The 22,638-nt window shown below is 43.7% G+C and overlaps 1 protein-coding gene across 1 annotated transcript; it reads right to left on the reverse strand.

The window, feature by feature from the left end:
- Positions 1-963: 963 nt before the first annotated feature.
- On the reverse strand, positions 964-22,548 carry LOC122079204 (mediator of RNA polymerase II transcription subunit 15-like). Its single transcript, XM_042645474.1, has 3 exons — positions 22,197-22,548; positions 3,309-3,581; positions 964-2,646 (listed from the first exon to the last, which is right to left on the reverse strand). The coding sequence occupies exons 1-3, from the start codon at positions 22,350-22,352 to the stop codon at positions 1,393-1,395; spliced, it is 1,683 nt and encodes a 560-aa protein (XP_042501408.1). The 5' UTR covers positions 22,353-22,548; the 3' UTR covers positions 964-1,392.
- Between the last annotated feature and the right edge of the window lie 90 nt (positions 22,549-22,638).

A 22,638-nucleotide genomic window follows, 5' to 3' on the forward strand; every position in this document is an offset into this window, starting at 1 on the left:
TTAATCTATTTTTAGAGGAAATTACACTCCTCTCCCTCGTACAACAACAATAAACATAACCTTCCCAACTAAATGGGGTCAGCTACTTGGATCCAATGTTCTCCCTTGTATTTTACCTAAATATCACTCACCCTCCCCTAAGGTTTTCATATTCTAACTACTGTCCTAGACCGTGAGTTAAGTGATGACCTCAGACTTATTCATTTTAATACCCATATTACCCTGATATCTCCCAACGTCTCCAATGAGGAGGCGAAGGAGTTGGAATCTAGGCTAAAGAGGTTCCCTCAGGCAAGAACTACCTCTGCTACATCAACGTTTGATGTTCCCTCATATCCACATCTCTTCATCCTTTCCCTCCTTTCGCAAAGGACTTAGATTTATATTAAATGCGATGGGTTTTGGGATTTTAGAGACAAGGGTAATTTATCTTTTGTCATATATCCAAGCCTCTTAGGGAATAATGAAACGATAGTTAGAATCTAGGAACCTCAGGGGAGGGTTCTAAACTTCTAATAGTTTTCAAATTATTGGGGAGGTGAATGCTATTTAAGTAAAGGTCAGGGGAGGGGAATGTGATTTCCTCTTAAGTTCAATAGGTTTGGATTAGAGACGGCAGTGAAGCTGTCTGCAAAAAAATTTCCCCTTCTCAGAGCTTCTGAACTCTCATCTCACAACTCAAATTTTCTGTTCCCATTCACAAAACTTGATTCTTCTCTTGTTCTTCCATGCCTCCGTTCTCAACCAGGAAGGATGATTGCAGAGGCCAGGCCTTTTAACTTTGAATGATTGCAATAAAGACCACACCAAAGCAGTATCTTGGAACTGTTGAGCATGAAGGTGATGCAATCCTCAATTAGTTAAGTACGGAGATCAGGAAGAGAGACCCAGCAGCTTCACTCCAGCACACCCCTCGGCTTGCCCACCCTCTCCTGCCAACCCAAGGAGAAGTGAAGAGAGAAATTGGCTGCAACGGTAAAAGCCAGAAATTGGTTTATGTATGGTAATACAATGAACTGTTCAGATTTATCTAGAAATAGATCAACAGCTGACATTTAATTGGCTCTTAAAAGTACTGAGTGCTCGAGCACCGCTACCGCTCACCTTTTTTCTATTACTGAAAATATTATACGTCATAAAGCCCCCCCCCCCCCCCCCAAAAAATACAAATAGATAAAGCATCTGCCTACTCCAAAACAGAGGCATCCAAGACTTGGCAATAAAACAAGGCCAGGCCATGGAATGATGCCACAGATATACAATTATCAGTGTACTTGTAAGTCTGAAAAATGGTGATGTTCCACCTGCTAGTCAACCTTATTTAAGGAGGGGCACCAAGCATATAAGAAGCCCACACTTGTTGCTATGCAGATGGGACTTTGACATCTGATGTTAGCCAGACCATCCCCTCTGGGAACCGCCAGATGACTGCACATTCAACTTGTGAAGAATGCTATTAACATCCACCGGTTGACCACTTTCCTCCAGCCTGTGGATCACAGCTGCAACATGATCTCTCGAGTAACCCATGCTCACAGCCTTCTCAATCAGCTCGCTATACATATGGCTACGCATCATCTGCGATGGGCTTGGATGGCGGACCAAAAGACTACCACCAGCAGGAGTCTGTGGATTCTGTAGAGAGGTATGTGTTGTTGGAGGATACCCACCCTGTGAATAGTGTGCGGGTGGTGGCTGAGGGGTTCGTCCATCCTCCCCATCATACATCATGTATCCTTGTCCTTGGGGCTGTGGTGGATGGTGTCCAGCACCTGAGAAGGAGCCATCATTGAGATGCACTCCAAAAGTGTTCTGGTTGGTTGACAGCGGTGGTTGCCTCTGAATGTTATGCTGAGGAGGAAGCAACTGCTGAACTGTTGTTCTGACGGCCCCACCATAACCATAAGCCATGGATTCTGTGCGGCTCACTCCAGATGGAGGGACTCCAGAAAACGAGACCTGCATTGGCATACTGGCTGAGAAGGTCTCAGGAGGCGGGTTTGCAGGATGGGTAGGTGAGTAGGTTGAATATGCTGTTGTTGTCTGAGGTCTAACCTGAGGTTGTGGAGATGGTTGTTGTGGTGGTTGTACCTGACGGGGGAACTGCTGTGGCCACTGCTGTTGGTAAGGGGGAAAGGGGTGCATTTGCTGGGTTTGACCGACTAGAGGCTGTGGAGGCTGTGGTGCCTGCCTGGACAAGTCATGCATTTGGGGCGTTTGGTATTGGGTATCTGCTTGTAAATATTGGTCCTGAGGTTGATGATGTGTTTGGGGCAGCGGATTAGGCAAATGATTCTGTGGGGGATAATAGGAAGGTGGCTGAACCTGCTGAACCTGAGCATGAACAGTCTGAGGAAGGGTTTGACGTGGAGCTGCCAAAGGCTGTAGCTGTTCCACAGGCCTAGGTGGCTGGGAGGACGATACAGCCACTTGATGGGGTAAAGCAAGAGCCAACTGTAGGTTCTGCCTTTCTGGTGTGCAAACAACTTTTTGGCTATCAGAAGCAAATGGTGCACCTCCCTCTTCCTTGTGCTGCAGATGAATACTGCTCGAGGATTCTTTCTGCGCAAGCTGAAGCTTGGCTAGTTGTTTCTGAGTTTCAGCAAGTTCTTGCTTGTCTCTAAGGATTTGCATGTACCTGTGGACCTGAAGAAATCATTAAAAGCCACATTAACACAAATTTCCCAGGTTTGAGTGAATAGAAATGCAAACAAGCCATTCAAAAGAGGAGAAATCACTCAAGTACACGTAATATTTCTGTTTCTAAGATATCACCAGATATCACATATTCATAGTGGAGGATGAACATTGAAGATGTTCACCCAGTACACATCTGACGCTTGCACTACCCAAGCCAAAGCTAATAAAGCAACTCATTCACAATAAGAGTGGGCATTCAAATATGATAACCAGCACCACAGCCTTCGGATAATTAAACATGAGCACCACCTACTATATGTAAACAGAGAGCATTACTTGTAAGAGAAAATCCTACAGAAATATAATTGACACATTCACAAATTTTTTTCTTACTACAGAAGCCATTATCTCTCACCATGCACATTCTACCTGCCTCTATGTGTCAACTGTCAAATGGCAAAATTTACTGAAGCAACTTCAGTAGGTCAGCAACATTCTTGCAGAATAAGAAGATTTAGATTGTCATGATCAATTTGTGGGGTGGAAGTATCTAAACCCATACAGAACCTAGGTTAAATAAAAATGATAATTTTAGGAACACTAGAATAGTATACATTTCTTCTTTTGGTGCTAACAAACAGTGTAAACTCATAACGGTATACACTTACTTCTTGTAGGTGTTTCTCAAGAGACCTAAGCTTTGAATTTGCTTCACTATGCTTTTCAACCAAATCAGATCGCATTTCTCCCACTGATTTCTCAAGATTGTAGCAATATAATTCCAGTTGTGACAGACGGCTACTAATTCCCTCAAGGAAACGAAGTAGGTTGTCGGCATATTTTTTCACAGTCTTTTCCATAGTAGAAATCAGATCCTGGTTAAGGGATTCTTCTTGATGATTATAGGCATGTAACAATGAGGATCTCCCCGTCTTGCCTTCCTGAAAGTCACAACATAAATCAGAGAAACCATGAATTTTGTGGATTACAGAGGATAAAAAACAGTATAATGAATTAGAAACACATAAAAATCATGCCACCAACTTCCTCCTAAAATGAAAAGACATGAAAACTCAATTTGAATGAATATAGGAATACAGCTGTCCATCTCTAATCACATTAACCACGAATTATACAAAATAACTTGTTATTCCTGTGATGATATCTGATCAACAAAGGCATCACAACCGACAAGAGATGTTGCAATTTCATTGCTTAGTTCTCCAAAGAACCATTGGTCGCTTTGTTTCAGACAGAAATTTAGCAATCTTAACAGATGTCAAAGAGATCGTATCAACCTACTGGGGCATAAAAAGAGGTTTTCGGTGCTTAAAGATCAGTTTCATGGCAAAACTTCAAGAGAATTTTATGGATATATTAGATTTTTATTATTCTGTAAGTGCATCTCTGCCTATTGATTTTATTGTTTTAAGGAATCTGAAACTGCAAACCCCAGAAATAACCTACTTGAAGGCCTTTCGAACAGGGTCCACTCATTATGCTTGAATCCAACTACTATCTTCGCGAAAGATTTCAACTTGATTTGGGGCCATTTACTACGCAACAAGAATTTTACCTGAGCTAGTCAATATGAGACTCCCGATTCGTCAAAGTCAGTTTAAATAAATTGCTTAGGAGTATTATTTTGTTCATTTATACTTTGGTGTCGTGCGCTAATTACCTGCACTGTTTGCAGTTGTCATGCATCAAACAGGAGTATAAAGAATTCTTTTCCTCAGTCATCACTACTATTTTCCCAAATTGTAAAAATCTAATCTGCTAGTCTAATTTGGATTAAACATCATAAGTACTTTTTTCAACTAAATATAAATGATTGATGTGATCAAAAGTAATACAAACAACAAAAACGTTAGAAAAAGGACTACTCTATTCCTCAAAATTGGCTTCCAAGACTTTTGCACAGATTTGGCACATAAGCTACATGGAGTTTCAAACAATACCAGGAAAAAATTAACCTTCCATGGGAGAGTCCACAGGCTTAAAACATATAGATTTTCCTCCTCAAAAAATTTATCTTGAGTTTACCTTTTTCATTCCCAAAAAAATAAAAATGACCTTGATAAAGTTCTACTGATCCAACCAGAACAAGTGAAATCAAATATACAAGTACAATACCACCACAAGCCTTACTCTACAAGTATATTCAAAATTAAGCTCTTGGAGTCTATCCATCAAGACAGCATGCAATTCAGTAAGGACCAAAGTTTGATGTTGGATAAACCCCGAAACCACAGCATCTTAGTAAGATCCCCACTTACATAGCCCCAGTCATCATAGAGCTAACATGATTAATGCCATAGAGATCAATTATTGATACGGAACAGGGTTCCAAAAAAACCAAGAACCAGATCACTTATGGGCCCACAAGAATGATTGATAGCTTAAGAGCTTAGGTGGCAAACCTGTAATATCCAAAGCAAAACAGGTCTTTAAAAGTAAGAAATTAGCAACTGGGGTAGTTCTGGAATTAAAAATTTAAAATAATGGTCTATTCTGGAAATTGAAGAGGAGTGGGTACAAACAGAACTAAAGTTCAGCTAAGGGGGGTTTATGTAATTATAAGTAATTGTCCTTACTTGTAAATTTAGATACTTGCCTTCTTCAACCTTAGAAACCCATGATACAACAAAACTGGCAAAGATCTAGGCTGGTTCCGATCGAGAGAACTCATCCAAATCACCTTCGTTCACACTGAAATTTCAGAAGAAGGTGGGAAACTCGATGGCCTCTCGTTTCCAACCGACAAATCATCAACCAAAGAAAATCAACTGTTGCTGCAACTTGGATCTGGCGGTAGGTCAAGTCCAGATCTGAATCAGGTTTCGAATCTCTTAGTAGGAGGACCTGTTGGAGATGAGAATCTAGGGTTAAGGTCGCCCAAGGAGGGGAAACCATTGACGAAAACCTCAGCCCAAACAGATCAAGCACTAACGAGATCTGAGACCTTAATTAGGGCTGCAAATATTGCCAGAAACAGGGGATTTCCGGCAAGGAGAAAACAGTCACGAAATAGAAACAGAAAAGAGAAGAAGATAAGAGAGGGAAGGGAAGAGAAGAGAAGAGAAGATGATCAGGGGGAGGGGAGATAATTGCATCTCACTGCAACCATGGTTTCAAACCTGGAAACAACCATTCATTCAATTCTCAGTCTCAAATCGGTCCACATCGTTGAGTACAAAGGCTTCTTCTAGACTCAAAACAAACCTACTTTCCTATTCTGAAATTAAAATAAACTTACATCTAAATCTAAATAGAGAAATAAAATCTCACTCAAATAAAAATAAAAATCAATTCTAATTCAAATCCTATTGTTTCTAACTCTAAAAAGGAAATAAAGAGGAATCGAATCAACCCCAACTAAATCAACCGTCCAACTGCATCACTTATCTTCAACTTTCTTCTTCTAGCTCCCACAGGCTATCGATTTGCAATAACTCCACCATCTAAAAGTTCTAGCAAAATAAATTCAAATCTCAACATGTTGTCAAAAAATGCAGGGGTGCCAAGAAGAATGTAATATCAAATGTGGAGTCCCTATGCTGCATTCAGTGATGTTGTAAATCAAGAACTTTTTTCAAAAGAAAAAAATGTTGGTAGTATTACACATCCTTCTGATGTTATTTTAACCCATCCGGAGACATCCGAAGGAATTCAAATGACAAAAGCAATTCGCAACACAAGTAACTAAGAAGGAAATTTATTTCTCACTAAGAAAGATTAATAGAAACATCTAAGGTAAAGAAAGGGGGTAGAAGAGGGAAGGGGAGTAAAAGAAAAAAACTTTGCCTGGTTTTCCCATTACTGCTTTACTTGGTTGACAGGAGTGGGGGTGTTGCTGTCAAGAATCTGTAGAAGGATGAACGTCTGTCCTACAATATCACAGAAGGCAGAGGCACGGAGACGGCTCCAGGATTAGTCCTCCGACGCCCAAGCTAGAGACCCACGCAACAGTATTCAGAGAGCAATGGTGAGCGAGTGTTATTCCACTTACCTCTGGCTACCCCCTTGGTTCTCTTTTATAGTATCGGATCCTTTTAAGTCCTACTAGGAAACGTCCTTCTGCTTTTGATGAGCTTGGGGCGGTTTTGGAGTATCCGATCTCGCATGTCTCCTCTTTCTATGGGGAATATTCCCATCCTTTAGGGATCATCTCGTCTCTCTCCTTCTGGTGGGTAGAGTACTATTATGACTCTATTACGGAAGGAGGGCTTAGGTCTTTGAAGTGAATTGCGATGCAACTGGTATTGGGATAGGTGGTGTCCTAGGACAAGAGGGTCACCCTATTGCTTATTTTAGTGAGAAGCTTAATGAAGCTAGGCAACGATATTCCACATACGACAAGGAATTCTATGCGGTTGTCCAATCACTGCGCTATTGGAAACATTACCTTTTACCGCAAGAATTCGTGTTATTCTCTGACCACCAGGCTCTGAGATACCTAAGTGCTCAAAAGAAACTTAACCAGAGGCATGCAAGTGGGTTGAGTTTCTCCAAGAGTACACTTTTGGTACTCAAGCACAGACCTGGTGTCGAGAATACTGCTGCAGATGCACTGAGCCGGGTGAACATGTTCCTCAGTCGCACCAATGCTAAAAGTCGAGCTAGTGTGCTACTCCAAGCAATGAGTGTAGAGGACCAGAGGTTGTAAGGTTCAAGCGAGTCAAGGACCAATACCCCACCTGTCCTGATTTTAGTGAGCCGTTCACTTCCTTGAGTGAAAGCAACCCGGTCAACTGCTCGAACTACCTACTTAGGGAGGGCTTCCTTTTTAAAGGAAGCAAGTTGTGCATTCCCAGGACTCCACTCCAAGATTTCCTGATCTGGGAATTGCATACTGGGGGAGTCGCTGGCCATTTCGGTCGAGATAAGACCATCACCCTCGTTGATGACCGATTCTTTTGGCCAGGACTGAAGAGGGATGTTGCTAGAGTTGTAAGTCAGTGTAGGATATGCCAGACCGCCAAACAACAAAAGCAAAATAAGGGATTGTACACTCCCCTACCCGTTCCCCATTCCCCTTGGTAGGACCTTAGCATGGACTTCGTGCTTAATCTACCAAAAACTTCGAGGAGCCATGATTCTGTTTATGTGGTTGTGGACCTCTTCTCGAAGATGGCCCATTTCATCCCATGCTCTAAGACCTCTGATGCATCCATAGTAGCCAGACTTTTCTTTAATGAGGTTATTAAGTACCACGGGTTGCCCCTCACCATAGTGTTCGATAGGGATATTAAGTTCACTAGTCATTTTTGGAGGACCTTGTGGCGAATGATGGGTACGAAGCTCCGTTTCTCCTCAGCTTTCCACCCTCAGACTGATGGCCAAACCGAGGTTGTCAATAAGAGCTTAGGGAATTTATTGCATTGCCTCATAGGAGAACACCTTACCAGTTGGGATCGAGTCCTTAGCCAGGCTAAGTTTGCATATAATAGTTCTAAGAACCGTACCACTGGTATGTCCCCCTTTGAGATCTGTTCAGGATACCAGCCCCGGGCACCCATAGACCTTGTCCCAGTCGTGTCTAGTTCTAGGACCTCCCATTCAGCCGAGTCTTTTACTCAGCATATACATGATTTGCATGCAGGTATAAGAAGACAGATAGCACTAGCAACGAATAATATAAGTCGAAGGCAGATGTGCACAGAAGGCAACAAGAGTTTCAAGAGGGTGATATGGTGATGGTTAGAATTAAGCCGCAACGTTTTGTTAGGGGAAAAGCGAGCAAGCTGCATGCTCGTAGCATAGGTCCGTTCAAAGTACTCAAGAGGATAGGTGCCAATGCGTATGTTCTTGATCTACCAGCTAATATGGAAATCAGTAATATTTTCAATGTTGAAGACCTTGTCCCATACCATGGTACCTCTACCATTACCCCTTTCTATCCTGATGACTTTGAGGACTTCCCCTTCACCATTGATGAGACTACTGAACCAAACCAACCACTTCCCCCCACCTCATTACCACCTGTGCCTATTGTCACGAGAAGGACTGAAGAAATTGAGAAAATCCTTGATGAGAAGATTGTGTCCACACACATTGGAGGTTCTAGAGAGTTCTTGGTCAAGTGGCGTGGACGTCCGGAAATTGACAACACCTGGATCACCATGCAAGAAGTCCAACAACTCAACCTAGGCCTACTTGAATATTACATGAGTTTTAATTCACCGGAGGTGAATTCTTCCAAGCCGGGGAAAGTTGATAGGGACATCAAGACGTACAGCCGAAGGAAGAGGAAGACCCAACCTTCTTTGTGGTTGGAGGATTAGAAGGAAGAAGAAGAAAGGAAGGCTCGATCCAGCCTTTCCAGCGCTGGATCGAGTCCTCTCCTTCCAAATTTTGCCAAGATTGTGTGGCCCCCACCAAATCTGATAGTTTAGTAGTTTTATTTCCTAGGATTTTGTTTATTTGAGTCCTTAAGTTAATTAGGAAACTAAGTAATTATCCTATTGATTTCTTTTTAGAAAGTTTCTTTGTTTATGAAATAACATTCCTAAAATAATCTTTTCTTTTTAGTAATTAGTCTCTTATTTATGTAAGGCCATTGGCCACGGTTCTAATTAATGAATGAGAATTAAAAAAAAAAGCCAAGGAGCAAACCCCCCAACCCCTCTCACGTTTCTCTCTTTCAATCTCGTCTTTCTCCCCTCTCTTTCTCGCCTTTTCTCCCTTTATTCTCTCTCGGTTCTCTCTTCTCTTACCTCCCTCCCTCTCTTACTTTTATACCTTTTCTCACTGGAACTATTGCTGGATTGTTGACTCAAACTGCTACTGTATACTGTTACTGTTGCTGCTTACTGTCTATTTCTGCCGGCCAACATCTGCTGCTGCTACTACCTTTTGATGTTGAATTGTTGCTGCTGCCTTTGATGCTGAACTACTGCTGATCTTCTCTTCAATATTGGGTTGCTGTTATCCTTTACGACAAGGATTGGGCTGCTGCTGATCTCTTTTCAACAATCGGACTGCTGTTGGACATCTTTTTCGAATCTGGGTTCTCTCCCTTTATTCTCAGGCCTGGGCAGCAGATAAGTATAAAGTAAACCCTCCCATTCCCTCCATTATCCCCTCATTATTTACCCTGTTACTTTCATTAAAACCCACCCCCCTTTTGCCATTGTTTAACCTTTTATTTACCACATCGTTTGCCTTAAGTATTGCTGGTCTTCTTATTACTAGTACAACTGATTTTAGAGCATATAGCATGGGTTTTCTATCTACTTTTGATGCTTAATAAACTAGTGCCATAGCCTAATTTTGGTTGCTGTCATGTTCCCTACCCTATGTTTCCCCTTGAAGCTTGAGTGAGTTTGTGTTTTTCTTCCTAGATTATTATTGCCCTTTGCTACTTTATTTATCAGTCTTATTCTATTTTGCATGTTAAATCTTGTTTGCTGAGTTTATTTTGTTCTGTCTACCCAAGTCCCTTGAGGTAACCCTACCTAGTTAGTTAATCTTGTAGGAAACCTAGTCCCCGAGGAACCCCCTACATCAAGGACCCTTCGGTTAGGTCTGCTTGACCTTGGCCTGAGCCCCCAACCGAGGGAGGGCACTTTAGTCAAAGGTGTTCGGCCTTAGCCTGGACACCCCACCGAGAGAGGACCCTTCGGTCAGGTCTACTCGGCCTTGGCCTAAGCCCCCAAATGAGGGAGGACCCTTCGGTCAAGGTTGTTTGGCCTTAGCCTGGACACCCCACCTAGTGAAGACCCTTCGGTCAGGTCTGCTCGGCCTTGGGCTGAGCCCCCAATAGAGGGAGGACCCTTCGGTCAGGTCTGCTCGGCTTTAGCCTGAGTTCCCAACCGAGGGAGGACCCTTCGGTCAGGTCTACTCGGCTTTGGCCTAAGCCCCCAACCGAGGGAGGACCCTTCGGTTAAGGGTGTTCGGCCTTAGCCTGGACACCCCACCGAGGGAGGACCCTTCAGTTAGGTCTGCTCGGCCTTCTCCTGAGCCCCTAACCGAGGGAGGACCCTTCGGTCTGGTCTACTCTGCTCGGCCTTAGCCTGAGCTCCCAACCGAGGGAGGACCCTTCAGTTAGGTCTACTCGGCCTTGGCCTGAGCTCCCAACCGAGGTGGAGCGACCGAAGGTTCCTTCTGTCTGTGGTTTCACTCATGTGGTCAATTCGTGGGAGCCTCGGGAATCCACCTTTGGTGATGTGGCATTGTCATAAATGTAGGGGGAGTCGGACCATCTCTACTTCATTTATAAAGAGTGGGTCTTTTTTTATTTTTGGCACTTCTCTTCAGAGCCTTGCAGAGCTATCATCTTTCGATCGTACTACTCTTCATCGTCCTTCGGTTTTCGTCAGTGCTCCCTTCGTTTCAGAAGTGTTTATTGGGTCTAATGTCTAGTTCTCTTAGCAGTGGTTCTTCATCATCCGAATGGACGGTGTAAAACGCTAGTAGTCACGTCCCAAGGGAAGTTCGAGGGATGTCTTTAGACTCAACTCCTCACTCCTCATCCTACCATGATGTTTCCTCCTTTGCTACTCCTCGAGGGTTCGAGGGTGACTTGAATGGCGAGGATTTTAGGGAGGGGATTTTTTAGGCTCGAGCCGAGAACGATGATGCCTTAGACGTAGAGGCCAGGGAGATTGTGTCCACCATGACCAAGTCCGAGCTTAAGGGCCTAAGGGTTTACTACGGGGTTCCAGATTCCCTTATCCTTCGGCTCGTTGCTCCCTTTGTTAGGGCTTCAGCTTCCCTTCCATGAGTTCTTCACCCCGGTGTTTTGGTACTATAAGATCTCCCCTGCCCAGCTTATACCTAATGGGTATCGACAGATCCTGAGCTTCATTTTGTTTTTTTCTTTGCATCGGAGGCCCCTTTCCTTGCTTTTGTTTGTTAACTGCTTCCTTCTTTATGCGAGTAAGGGGGATTCGGGCTGGTATTACTTAAGCCCCCGAAAAGAAATTAAACTGTTGAATGGTTATCCTTCGTCAATCCATAGTTGGAAGTTCAAGTACTTCGTGAGGTTGTCAGAGGGATTTCCCCTTAGCACTGTTTGGGACCTTCTCAAATTGAAGACGGTGAACTCCACGCCTACCCTCTTCGGGACAGATGTGGAGTCGATGGAGATGGTTAAGCATAAAATGTAGTATCCCCTTGTAGAAACTGATAGTCTTAAGTCAGATGCCATCCTATTCAGATTTGGGCTTAGCTCAGGTGAGTCCTAGGTCTCCCGAATTTCTGTTTGACTTGGTATCTTCATTGATCGCTTGCTTCTATTTTCAGTGCAACCTACGAGGGCAAAGTTCAAGGGCTGTCGCTGAAAGACAGGCCTAACTGCGGGAGGAGCAACTCCAGAAGCAGCGGGAGAAGCGAGAGAAGAGGAAGGCTTCCACGTCCGATCCTTCCAAGGAGAAGAAGAAGGCGGTCAGGACAAGTGATCCTACTTTGGATACTGTCCAGGCACTTGTTGCGCCTAGCCAAGGCGTACCGACCCCCTCCTAGGTTCCTACCAAGGCTCCCTTCTAGTCCTAGTGAGGTCCAGGGCCGAACCACAGCTGAATTTATCCCGGGCTGGTCCGTCAAGGAAGATGAGTCTTACGCCGTCGTTCGGGTGGCTCGTGAGCTCGTACAGAAGCGTAGGCTTCCAAGGTATGTCGCGGACATCTAGAACCAGGGGACCTCGGCTATGGTCACCAACACATGCATCTTCATGGTGGGGGTAACTTTTATTCCCTTTAATTCAGTTTACCCCTTCTATTTTTCTTTCCTTTTTTAATGGCTAAGTGTTGGATCGTCTTGCAAGGAAACAATCATGTCGCTCAGCTCACGATTCGTGCCGAGGTGGTATCCAGGGACCTTGAAAGGTCTAAGCGCAAGCGATCTGCACTCGACAACGAGCGCACAATTCCCATGGAGAAGGTGATGCAGCTGAAGGCCAAGCTCAACCAAACTCGCCAGGGGTACAAGAAGAAGTTCGCGGAGCAGAAGGCAAAGGTGGCCAACAAGCTTCAGGGTGTTAAGGAGAGAGCCATCATGAAGTATAAGCGCTCGGATGAGTTCAAGGAGGTGGCCGCTGACTAAAGCTGTTTCGGAATATGTAGCGGGGGCCACTAAGGTTCGAGATTCGATCTATGAGCACCATCCAGAGATCTACTTTGAGGGGAGTGGTATCATCTTTCAGGATGATATAGGAGATAGTGCGGCTCCTACTCAGACCGAGGTGGTCGAGGACGAGGAGGACAGCAACAAGGACAAGGTGGAGCAGACCCGTGAGTTGCCTGTTACCCCGAACCACAGCGGTTCTGATCATAATGCCCCTTCCCATGTCAACAACGAAGCTACTCTCCCGACTGAGGGCCAGTGATGGTTTTTCCTGTTTTTGTGTAACTGCCCTTGTTGGGTCTCCTTCCTTGGCCTTCGGGCCCTCTATTTGTAATTGTGGCCTAATGGCCCCTTTGCATGTTCTTGCCCTTTTTGGGCATTTGTTTTTATGAAAGATGCTTCTTTATTTTCGCCCAAGTAATGTGTTTTTTCTCTTTTGGCTAAGTGTTCTATTATTGTCAAACTCCTTGTCCGAAACCTAAGGTAGACCTTTCGGTCTTAGCCGTAGGAAGGCCTATTGGGCACTCCAGTCCATTAAGACCTTAGCTTAAGTATTCTTATTGGGGACGAATTTTTGACAAAGTGGGCTTTTTATCTGAGGTGAACCCTTCGGTCAGGTCTACTAGGTCTTAGCTTGAGCCCCTAGTCGAGGGAGGAACCTTCAGTCAAGTCTGCTCGACCTTGGCCTAAGCTCCCAACTGAGGGAGGACCCTTCAATCAGGTCTACTCAGCCTTGGCCTGAGCTCCCAACCGAGAGAGGGCCCTTCTGTCATGACATTTTAGTCTTAGCTTGGGTCTTCCCTATCCAATGATGATTAATTTTGACTAAGGCAGGGTCTTGGGGCTTCGTCCTCTAGGTATACTGCAGTATGAGAGAAATTTGCCGAAAACCAGCTTTTAGCCCAATAAAATCCTCTAAAATGTTCGGGGGGAAGGTGCTACAACTTCTAGAAATTGAAAGTCCTAGCTACTGATACTTGAAAAAGTGTTGAACATGAAAAGTAAGGAAGCTACAGAGCTTTAAATCTTGCTACTGATAGAACTTCCTCAGATTCTTAGGAGTTCCATGTTGGGGTACCCTACCACCCCCTATAGTCTACAGATGGTAGGAGCCAGGTCATATCACTCTGGTGACTCTACAAGGTCCTTTCCAATTGGGTGCCAGCTTTACTTGGTGCCTCAGGTCCGACACTTCTGTCTTTCGCAAGACAAGGTCACCAACCCTAAACTCATTTCTTCAGGCCTTGGAGTTGTAGTACCTCGCTATTTTCTGTTGATATGCTGCCATCCTCTCTTGTGAGCTCTCTCTTGTTTTGTATAGCAAGTCCAAGTTAGCTCGAAGGCCCTCGTCATTTATTTTTTTGTTATAATTTTGGACTCTATGGGTTACGACTCCAATCTTGACTGGTAATACAGCTTCAGTGCCGTAGGTCAGAGTGAAGGGTGTCTCACCTGTGGCCAACCTTTCTAGCGTCCTATACGCCCAAAGGATGTTATATAGTTTGTCCACCCAGAGTCCTTTGGCATCGTCAAGCCTCTTCTTTATTCCTTATAGAAAGTGTTCGATTTGTTACCTCTGTCAATTCGTTAGTAGGGAGCATCCGACGAATGTCTTTTTATGCTCAATATAGAGGAATTCCCAGAATGCCCCAAAAGTTGGATTGGCAAACTGAGTCCTATTGTCGGTGACTACTATCCTGGGTATCCCGAATCGGTAGACCACTGCTCTTTGGAAGAAGTCCCGGATATTCTTCTCTGTTATCGTAGCTAGTGCTTCAACTTATGCCCACTTTGTAAAGTAGTCGACTACTATCACTGTGAACTTCCTTTGCCTTGTCGCTAGCGGGAACGGCCCCAATATATCCATTCCCCACATGGTGAAAGGTACTGGGCTGGACAAGGACGATAGCTCTGTGGCATGCTGTCAAGGTACTGGTGCAAACATCTGGCATTTCAAGCACTTTGTGACGAACTCCTCCACGTCTTTCCTCATCGTTGGCCAGAAAAGGCCTTGCCGCAAGACTTTGTGGGCCAACGCCCTAGCACCTAAGTGCTGGCCGCAGATCCCCTCGTGCACTTCCTTAAGTGCGTCTTCGGCATCGGTTGGATCGAGGCATTTGAGGTAGGGCATTGTAAACCCTATTTTGCACAGGGTTTCCCCGTTCAACAAAAAGCGGGCGAACTTGGTCCGTACTTTCTTTGCTTCATCCCTGTCCTCTTGAGTATCCCTTCATTCAGATATTTTACTATGGGGTCCATCCAGCAAGGACGATTTTCCTCTATCGGTAGCACCTCTTGGCGCCCTTCGGTGTTTGGACGAGGCAATACTTCAAAGTACATTGATCTTCCTAATTCTGCGAAGTTCGAGGTTGCTAACTGTGAGAGTGTGCATCAGCACTGGTGTTTTCTGTTCACGGCACCTTACTTCAAAATCCTCAAAGTTTACAGCTTTTTCTTGCACTTTCTTCAAATATTCTGCCATCCTGGGCTCTTTTGCTCCATTGTCACCGTTTACTTGGCGTATTATAAGCTACGAGTCGTGCACTATCAAGCTTTGCACCATCTTTGCTTTCGCCAGATCCATTCCAACTATCAGGGCCTCATATTTTGCCTCATTATTGGAAGCATTGAAATCGAACCATAGGGTGTCCTCGATTTTAAATCCTTCGGGACTAGGAAGGATGAGTCCAGCTCCACCCCCTGCCGTGTTAGAGGCACCATCCACATATAGTGCCCACGCTATGTCTTTCACCAGTTCCAGTGGCTCCTATTCTTCGGGGAATGTGGTTTCAACTTTTTCTACCCTTCTATACCTCATCTCCTCGTCGAGTAATGTTTGACTGATATAGTAGATTGGCCTCTGTTGCTTCCCTTCTTCCTTTAATAGGATTGCGCTTACTACCACGGTGCCAGGTACAACTGCAAGGTGTCCCCAATGCTTGGTTTAGTTAGCAATGGTCAAGGATTAAAGTATCGGTATCGGTCGTCGTATCGGTCGGTCAAAATTAAGATACGTATCGGAGGGTATCGTATCGTATCGGAGATACACTAAGATACGCTAAAGATACACATATAAATGGATAGGAAATATTTTTTTAAACACTTTTGCATAAAGAATTTGTTAAAAAAAGCTATTTATAACATGTATTATGCATAAACACTAAATTGAGGGTATCGTACTAAGAATTTAAGGTTTGTAGTTGTCCCATAAATGTAAAATCTTTGTTCCCAACCTTGATTTCCACTTTAGTTAAAGAAAAATATGACTGACATCAACTTTGGAACAAAAACCCTTCAAAAAATCGTATTTTTCTGAAAAATTACCCATCTTGACCATTATATGACCGTAACGCACTGTATCGGTACATACCGATACTCACCGATACGTATCAATACTCACCGATACGTATCAATACTCACCGATACGTACCGATATATATCGATACTCACCGATACGTGCCGATATATATCGATACATACCGATACTCACCGATACGTACCAATACATATCGAAACGTACATTTTACCTCAATTTTATATTTTCCATAGTCGTATCGAGGCATATCATATCGTATCGATGTGTATTGGTGGTGTATTAATGCATATCGATATGTATTGTAGGATATATATCGATACGAAAGGATTTTAAACAAGGATTAAAGTATCGGTATCGGTCGTCGTATCGATCGACCAAAATTAAGATACGTATCGAAGGGTATCGTATCGTATCGGAGATACGCTAAGATATGCTAAAGATACGCACATAAATGGATATGAAACATCTTTTTAAACACTTTTGCATAAAAAAATTTGTTAAAAAAAATTATTGATAACATGTATTATGCATAAACACTAAATTGAGGGTATCGCACTAAGAATTCAAGGTTTGTAGTTGTCCCATAAATGTAAAATCCTTATTCCCAACATTGATTCCACTTTAGTTAGAGAGAAATATGACTGGTAGCAACTTTGGAGCAAAAACCCCTCAATAATTCGTGTTTTCTAAAAAAAATACTCATCTTGGCCATTATATGACCGTAGCGCACTGTATCGGTACATACCGATACTCACCGATACGTATTGATCAATACATACCGATACTCACCAATACGTACTGATACTCAGCGATACGTACCGATCGATACATACAAATACTCACCGATATGTAATGATACATACCAAAACGTATATTTCACATTGATTTTATATTTTTCATAGAGTATCAGTACATATCGATAGTGTATTAGTGCATATCGATATGTATCATAGGACATATATCGATACGAAAGGATTTTAAAAATTCAATGTATCGTATCGGTGTGTATCGTATCGATCGGTTAAATTTAAGATACGTATCGGAGGGTATCGTATCGGTATCGGAGATACTTTAAACCATGATTTTAAAAATTTCATGTATCGTATCGGTGTGTATCGTATCGATCGGTTAAATTTAAGATACGTATCGGAGGGTATCGTATCGGTATCGGAGATACTTTAAACCATGATTTTAAAAATTTCATGTATCGTATCGGTGTGTATCGTATCGATCGGTTAAATTTAAGATACGTATCGGAGGGTATCGTATCGGTATCGGAGATACTTAAAACCATGGCAATGGTGCTGTCGTTAGGTTTTCTTTTAACTACCCGAAGGATCTTTCACATTCTTCTGTCCATTTGAACTTCTTTGAACCCTTCATGGTTTTAAAGAATGGGAGGCATTTGTCGGCCGACCTACATGAAGTGGCCCAATACGGCAACTCTCCCCGTCAGCTCCTTTACTTTTTTCACATTTCGCGGGGATGTCATCTCCTGGATTGCTCGTATTTTCGTCCAGTTTGCTTCGATCCCCCTTTTTGACACTATAAAGCCTAGAAACTTCCCTAATGTGACACCGAAGGCACATTTTGTAGGGTTCAACTTCATGCCGTATTTCCTCAGTATCTGGAAGGCCTGGCCTAGGTCCCGAATGTAGTGCTCCACCTTTAAGCTCTTGACCAACATACCGTCCACATACACTTCCATGCTCTTACCTATCATTTCTTTGAAGATCTTATGTACCAACCTCTGATAGGTCACTCCCACATTCTTCAGCCCGACGGGCATCACCTCATAGCAATGCAATCTGCTTTCTCTTACAAAGGAGGTCTTTGGGACGTCATCTTCGCACATGTTGATTTGGTTGTACCCTAAATAGGCATCCATGAAGCTCAATGTTCGTGTCCTGAAGTAACATCAATCAGCAAGTCTATCTTCGGGAGAGGGTAGCTATCCTTCGGGCAGGCTTTGTTCAGACCTGTGAAGTCTATGCAGATTCTCCACTTTTCGTTAGCCTTCGGGACCATCACCACGTTGGAGATCCATTCGGGATACCGGATTTCCCAGATGAACTTGGACTTCAGCAATTTTTCTACCACTTCTGCTATCATTCGGGGGCAAAGGTCCTCTTTTTTTGTTGTACAGGCTTCTTTATGGGATCAACACTTAGTTGATGCTCTATTACCTCTTGCGCTATCTTGGGCATGTCTGAGACTGACCAAGTGAAGACGTCAGAGTTGTCTCGGAGGAACGAGATGATCTCATCACGCTGCTTCTTTTGCATCGACTCCCCAACCTGGATCTGGCGGGTATAGTCCCCTTCTTGGACATCAACCTGGATAATGTCCTCAGCTGGTTCTCTTTGGCGATTAGTGTCATAACACAGGTATTCTATGGGTAACGCCTCGCCTGTCTTTTCTTTTCCCCACAGTGTGGTAGCATAACACTTTCGAGACATCTCCTTGTCACCTCGGCACTCCCCGACCCCATTTTTCGTCGAGAACTTCATTTTGAGATGGGGGTGGAGACGATGGTTTTTAGTAGGTTTAGGCCAACCTTTCCAAGTATGCCGTTGTAGGTAGTGGTAACATCGACCACTAGGAAGTTTATCATAATTGTAGCTTGGCGATCTCTTGTTCCAGCCCTTGTCGGCAACTCGATCGATCCTTCGACTTTTACCAAAGCCCCAGAGAACCCCTGCAAAGAGTGCTCAACTTTCTTCAGCTTCTCTATACTCAGGCTTGTCTTCTGGTAAGCTTCAAGGAATAGGATATCAATTGAACTGCCATTATCCACTAGAATCCTTTTCACCTTATAATCAGTTATTGTCATAGTTATCACCAAAGCATCGTCGTGGGGTGCCTGTATACCTTCCAAGCCGTCATCTGAGAAGGAGATTATTGCCCCTGTTTTTGTTTTTTTTGTTCACCCCATTCAGTCACATGCACGCTCTTGGCATAGGCCTTGGCCTTTCTTGCTGAGAGGGAGCTTTCCCATGTGGCCAGTCCTCCGCTGAGAGTGGCTATGACTCGAGTTGGGCTACTTTGATTGTCCTAAGGATGAGGTTCAGTCCTCTCAGGTGTTCAGCCTCTTCGCCTGTCTCGGTTGTCTCTGCAACCTGGTTCTCTCCTTTCGCGACAACCCCTTCTCTCTCCCAGGAGATTGTCCTTTCGGTCACTTCTGTCATCGCCGATATCGGTCTGGGCATCTTCTTTCTCCTGATCCACGAATCAGCCCAAGTATCCTCTTCAGTTCATCCTTTTTATCTTTCTCTTCAAATGTCAGCAATCCTCAGTGTTATGACCATGATCTTTATGGAAGTGGCAATACTTGTCCATGTTACGCCTCTCAGGGTGTCGTCTCATCTTTCCTGGCCACTTTAGTACCCTTGCGTCGGAGGAATCTTTTATCTGCATCAATACATCAGTTCTTCTTAGGTGAGGGGCGCATACCTTTCGAACTTCTTCGGTGGACTGGGTGCACGGTTGCACTCTAAGCGCTGCCTTTTCCCCTCAAAAGCTCTATTTTCCTCTCTTGAAGTTCATTTCTTTCCAACCTTTTCCTCGACTCCTCTGTCGACTTCCAAGGTCTCTTCCATATGGATGTACTTCTCACATCAAGCTTTTAGCTCGGCCAGGTTCCTCGGGGTGCATTTTCTAGAGATCTATTTAATTCTTTATCTTTGACACCCCTTTGGAGGGCCGTGAACTCTTCTTTTGGGTCCAGGCCTCTAATCTCGAGCTTTTCCTTGTGGAAGCGTTTCATGTAGTCTCGTAGGGATTCTCTCGTGCGCTACCTGACATTCAGCAAATTATATGTGGTCTTTTCAAAAGGGGTTGGCTACTTAAGAATCCCTTTACAAAGATGTGGCTCAATTCGCTGAAGCTATGAATCGACTTTGGCGGCAGACAATTGTACCACAGTCTTGTGGCCGCTTTAAAGGTCAGGGGTAACGCACGGTACATAATGTTCTCCGAGACTCGATGGAACTGCATCGCGACCTTGAATCCTTCTAGATGATCAACAAGGTCTCCCAATCCGTCATAAGTGTCATATTTAGGCACGCGAAACACAACAGGGAGCAGATCCCTCATGACTTGATCAGCTAAGGCCAGCTAAGGCTGTGTCATTAGTGAGATCTGGCTTATACGTTCCTGCCTGGTTATCTGCCATTTTTCGAATTTCATCCTTTAGGTCGAAAATCTTCGTCTCCCTAGTGTGGTTCCTCTTGTCTTGCCTTTGTGGCACGTCGTGCCCCCTCTTTGGGTAATGGTTTCTCTTTTGCCGCTCGGCCCCGAGGGTTTCTCCCAGACCTTACCGACCCCAAGCTGCTTCAATCTTCGTCCCGAGCTGGTTCTGGCTAGATACTGGGATATCTTGCTGTCCGGTAACTCATCTGGGTCACAGGCTTTGAGACCTCTCGCATTGTATCAGCTAATCGATTGTACTTTTGTTGTAGCATGTCAAACTGAGCTCTGGTAACATGTTCTTGTCCTTAGGTCGGGAAGGCTGGTGGGTTGGTAGCCCTATATTCTTGGTTTCCAGCTGAGTGTCGATTGCCCAGGGGACCTTCCTGATTATCATTCCGTCGTTCTTCATCTTCGGCAACCAGGGGCGGCCGGGGTGCCGAAGGCTCTCCTACATTTTGTCTTCCTACGGTAGGTTCTCTTCACTATTGCTCTAACGTTTTCACAGACGGCGCCAATCTGTTGTTGTCGAGAATCTGTAGTAAGATGATGTTTATCCTACAATATCACAGAAGGCAGAGGCCCAAAGATGGGTTCTGGATTAGTCCTCCGATGCCCAAATTAGAGACCCACGCAATAGTATTCAGAGAGCAATGGTGAGCGAGTGCTAGTCCACTTACCTCTGGCTAACCCCCTTGGTTCTCTTTTATAGGATCGGATCTTGTAAAGTCCTACTAGGAAACGTCCTTCTACTTTTGATGAGCGTGGGGCGGTTTTAGAAGGATCCTATCTCACACGTCTCCTCTTTCTATAGGGAATATTCCCATCCTTTAGGGATCATCTCGTCTCTCTCCTTCTAGTGGGTAGAGTCCCATTATGACTATTACGGAAGGAGGCTTAGGTCTCCTTGGGACTTTGGTATTCGGAGTTGTTTCTCTTTCCATGGCGAATTCAAATTTCTTTCTTATCTGGATGTACAGTTGGATGCCACATGTCAATATCTCGCTAGGTGGTTAGCTTGTGCATATCAGGGGGGAAAATGTTAGCTAATAGATTTCAGTTACTGGATCGCAATTATCATTCTGGAAGTAAGAAAAATTGCTAATGAGACTTACTAACAAAAAAATTTCCATCTCATTAGCAGATATCAGCATAAGGATAAAGCTGATACCACCAATCTGAGTGAGATCAGCCTGACTACACTAGTCATTAATCTCATCAATCTCAAAGACATGAAAACTAAACAATAAAATTCCATCTCACTAGCAGATATCAGCATCAGGTTAAAACTGATACCACCAATCTGAGTGAGATCAGCCTGACTACACTAGTCATTAATCTCATCAATCTCAGAGACATAAGAAAACTAAACAATGTATAACTGTAATTAACAAACATGATGAGTCAGTTCTCAAACCCCATTTCAAGCTTAAAATTAAATCAAAATAAAAGATATGCACCAGCCATAAAAAAAAGTAGTTAAATTTTCCTAAGAAACAACGTTGTCCTTGAACTCAACAGCTTCAACAACCTATTATCACAAATCCATGAGCTGATTTTGACTTCAATACCTACGATGATAAAATTTCTGCTTTATCATCTATTTGTCCCACGCAATCTCCAAGGCTCCAAGTCCAACATTTAGAGCTATAAGTATAGGGATGGACTCTCCCTACTAACAAAAATACACATGACCTTCAAATCACGACTCCAAGTTACGGTTAAATCCATCGAGAAGCTATATCTCCTTGAGAACCAAAGTCCATATCCTTCAAAACAGACGAACTGAACAGTTTCTTCTACTCGCAATTAAATCTCAGCAGATTCGTAGCACCAAAAGGTTTCAATATTTCAGAAATTTTGATGCGTTCCCCAATTTTTTTCATCACTGAAACCATAATTTAATTCTATGTGACCGAAACATCTTAAAACATAATAACAACAAAGGAGAGAGAGAGAGAGAGAGAGAGAGAGAGAGGAGCACCTTTCCGGAGTTGCTACTCATCACAGGATCCCTGTGGTTGCCGGTGAGAGCTTCTTGATTCCCAAGATCGTCGTAAGAACAGAGGATGTCGTCAGAACCAAAATCGAACCCTTTAGAGACACCAGAACCAGTTCTACCAGATGATCCTGACGCCATTAGACAACCAAAGGGATAGTTTCTGCAATAAGTATGAGAAGCGGAGATTGAAAATTAGGGTTTGAAATAACCGAAGAAGATTAAAAAAGCGGAGAGGAAAAATATCTCCTTTTTCTCTTTTTCTGGTTTTCGCTTCAGAGCTGAGGCCAAGGAACGCTATTAAAGAGAAGAAGCCTGAAATGGGAAAGATGATTCCATTTCAAGCTTTCGATTGATTATCTTTTCTGTCACCAACCAAGGCAGTGAATAATCAAAAGATAAGATGCTTTTCTCTTTCATTTGATTG

Source organism: Macadamia integrifolia, chromosome 1 (assembly GCF_013358625.1).
Source record: "Macadamia integrifolia cultivar HAES 741 chromosome 1, SCU_Mint_v3, whole genome shotgun sequence".
In the NCBI taxonomy this organism is placed as follows: Eukaryota; Viridiplantae; Streptophyta; class Magnoliopsida; order Proteales; family Proteaceae; genus Macadamia; species Macadamia integrifolia.

Bases quoted from the DNA above. Each gene is read 5' to 3' on its own strand.
- LOC122079204 (XM_042645474.1), bottom strand. From the start codon at position 22,352: ATGGCGTCAGGATCATCTGGTAGAACTGGTTCTGGTGTCTCTAAAGGG. The intron at 3,582-22,196 runs GTGCTCCTCTCT...TGTGACTTTCAG, and splicing joins TGAGTAGCAACTCCGGAAAG to GAAGGCAAGACGGGGAGATC. The intron at 2,647-3,308 runs GTAAGTGTATAC...TGATTTCTTCAG, and splicing joins TTGAGAAACACCTACAAGAA to GTCCACAGGTACATGCAAAT.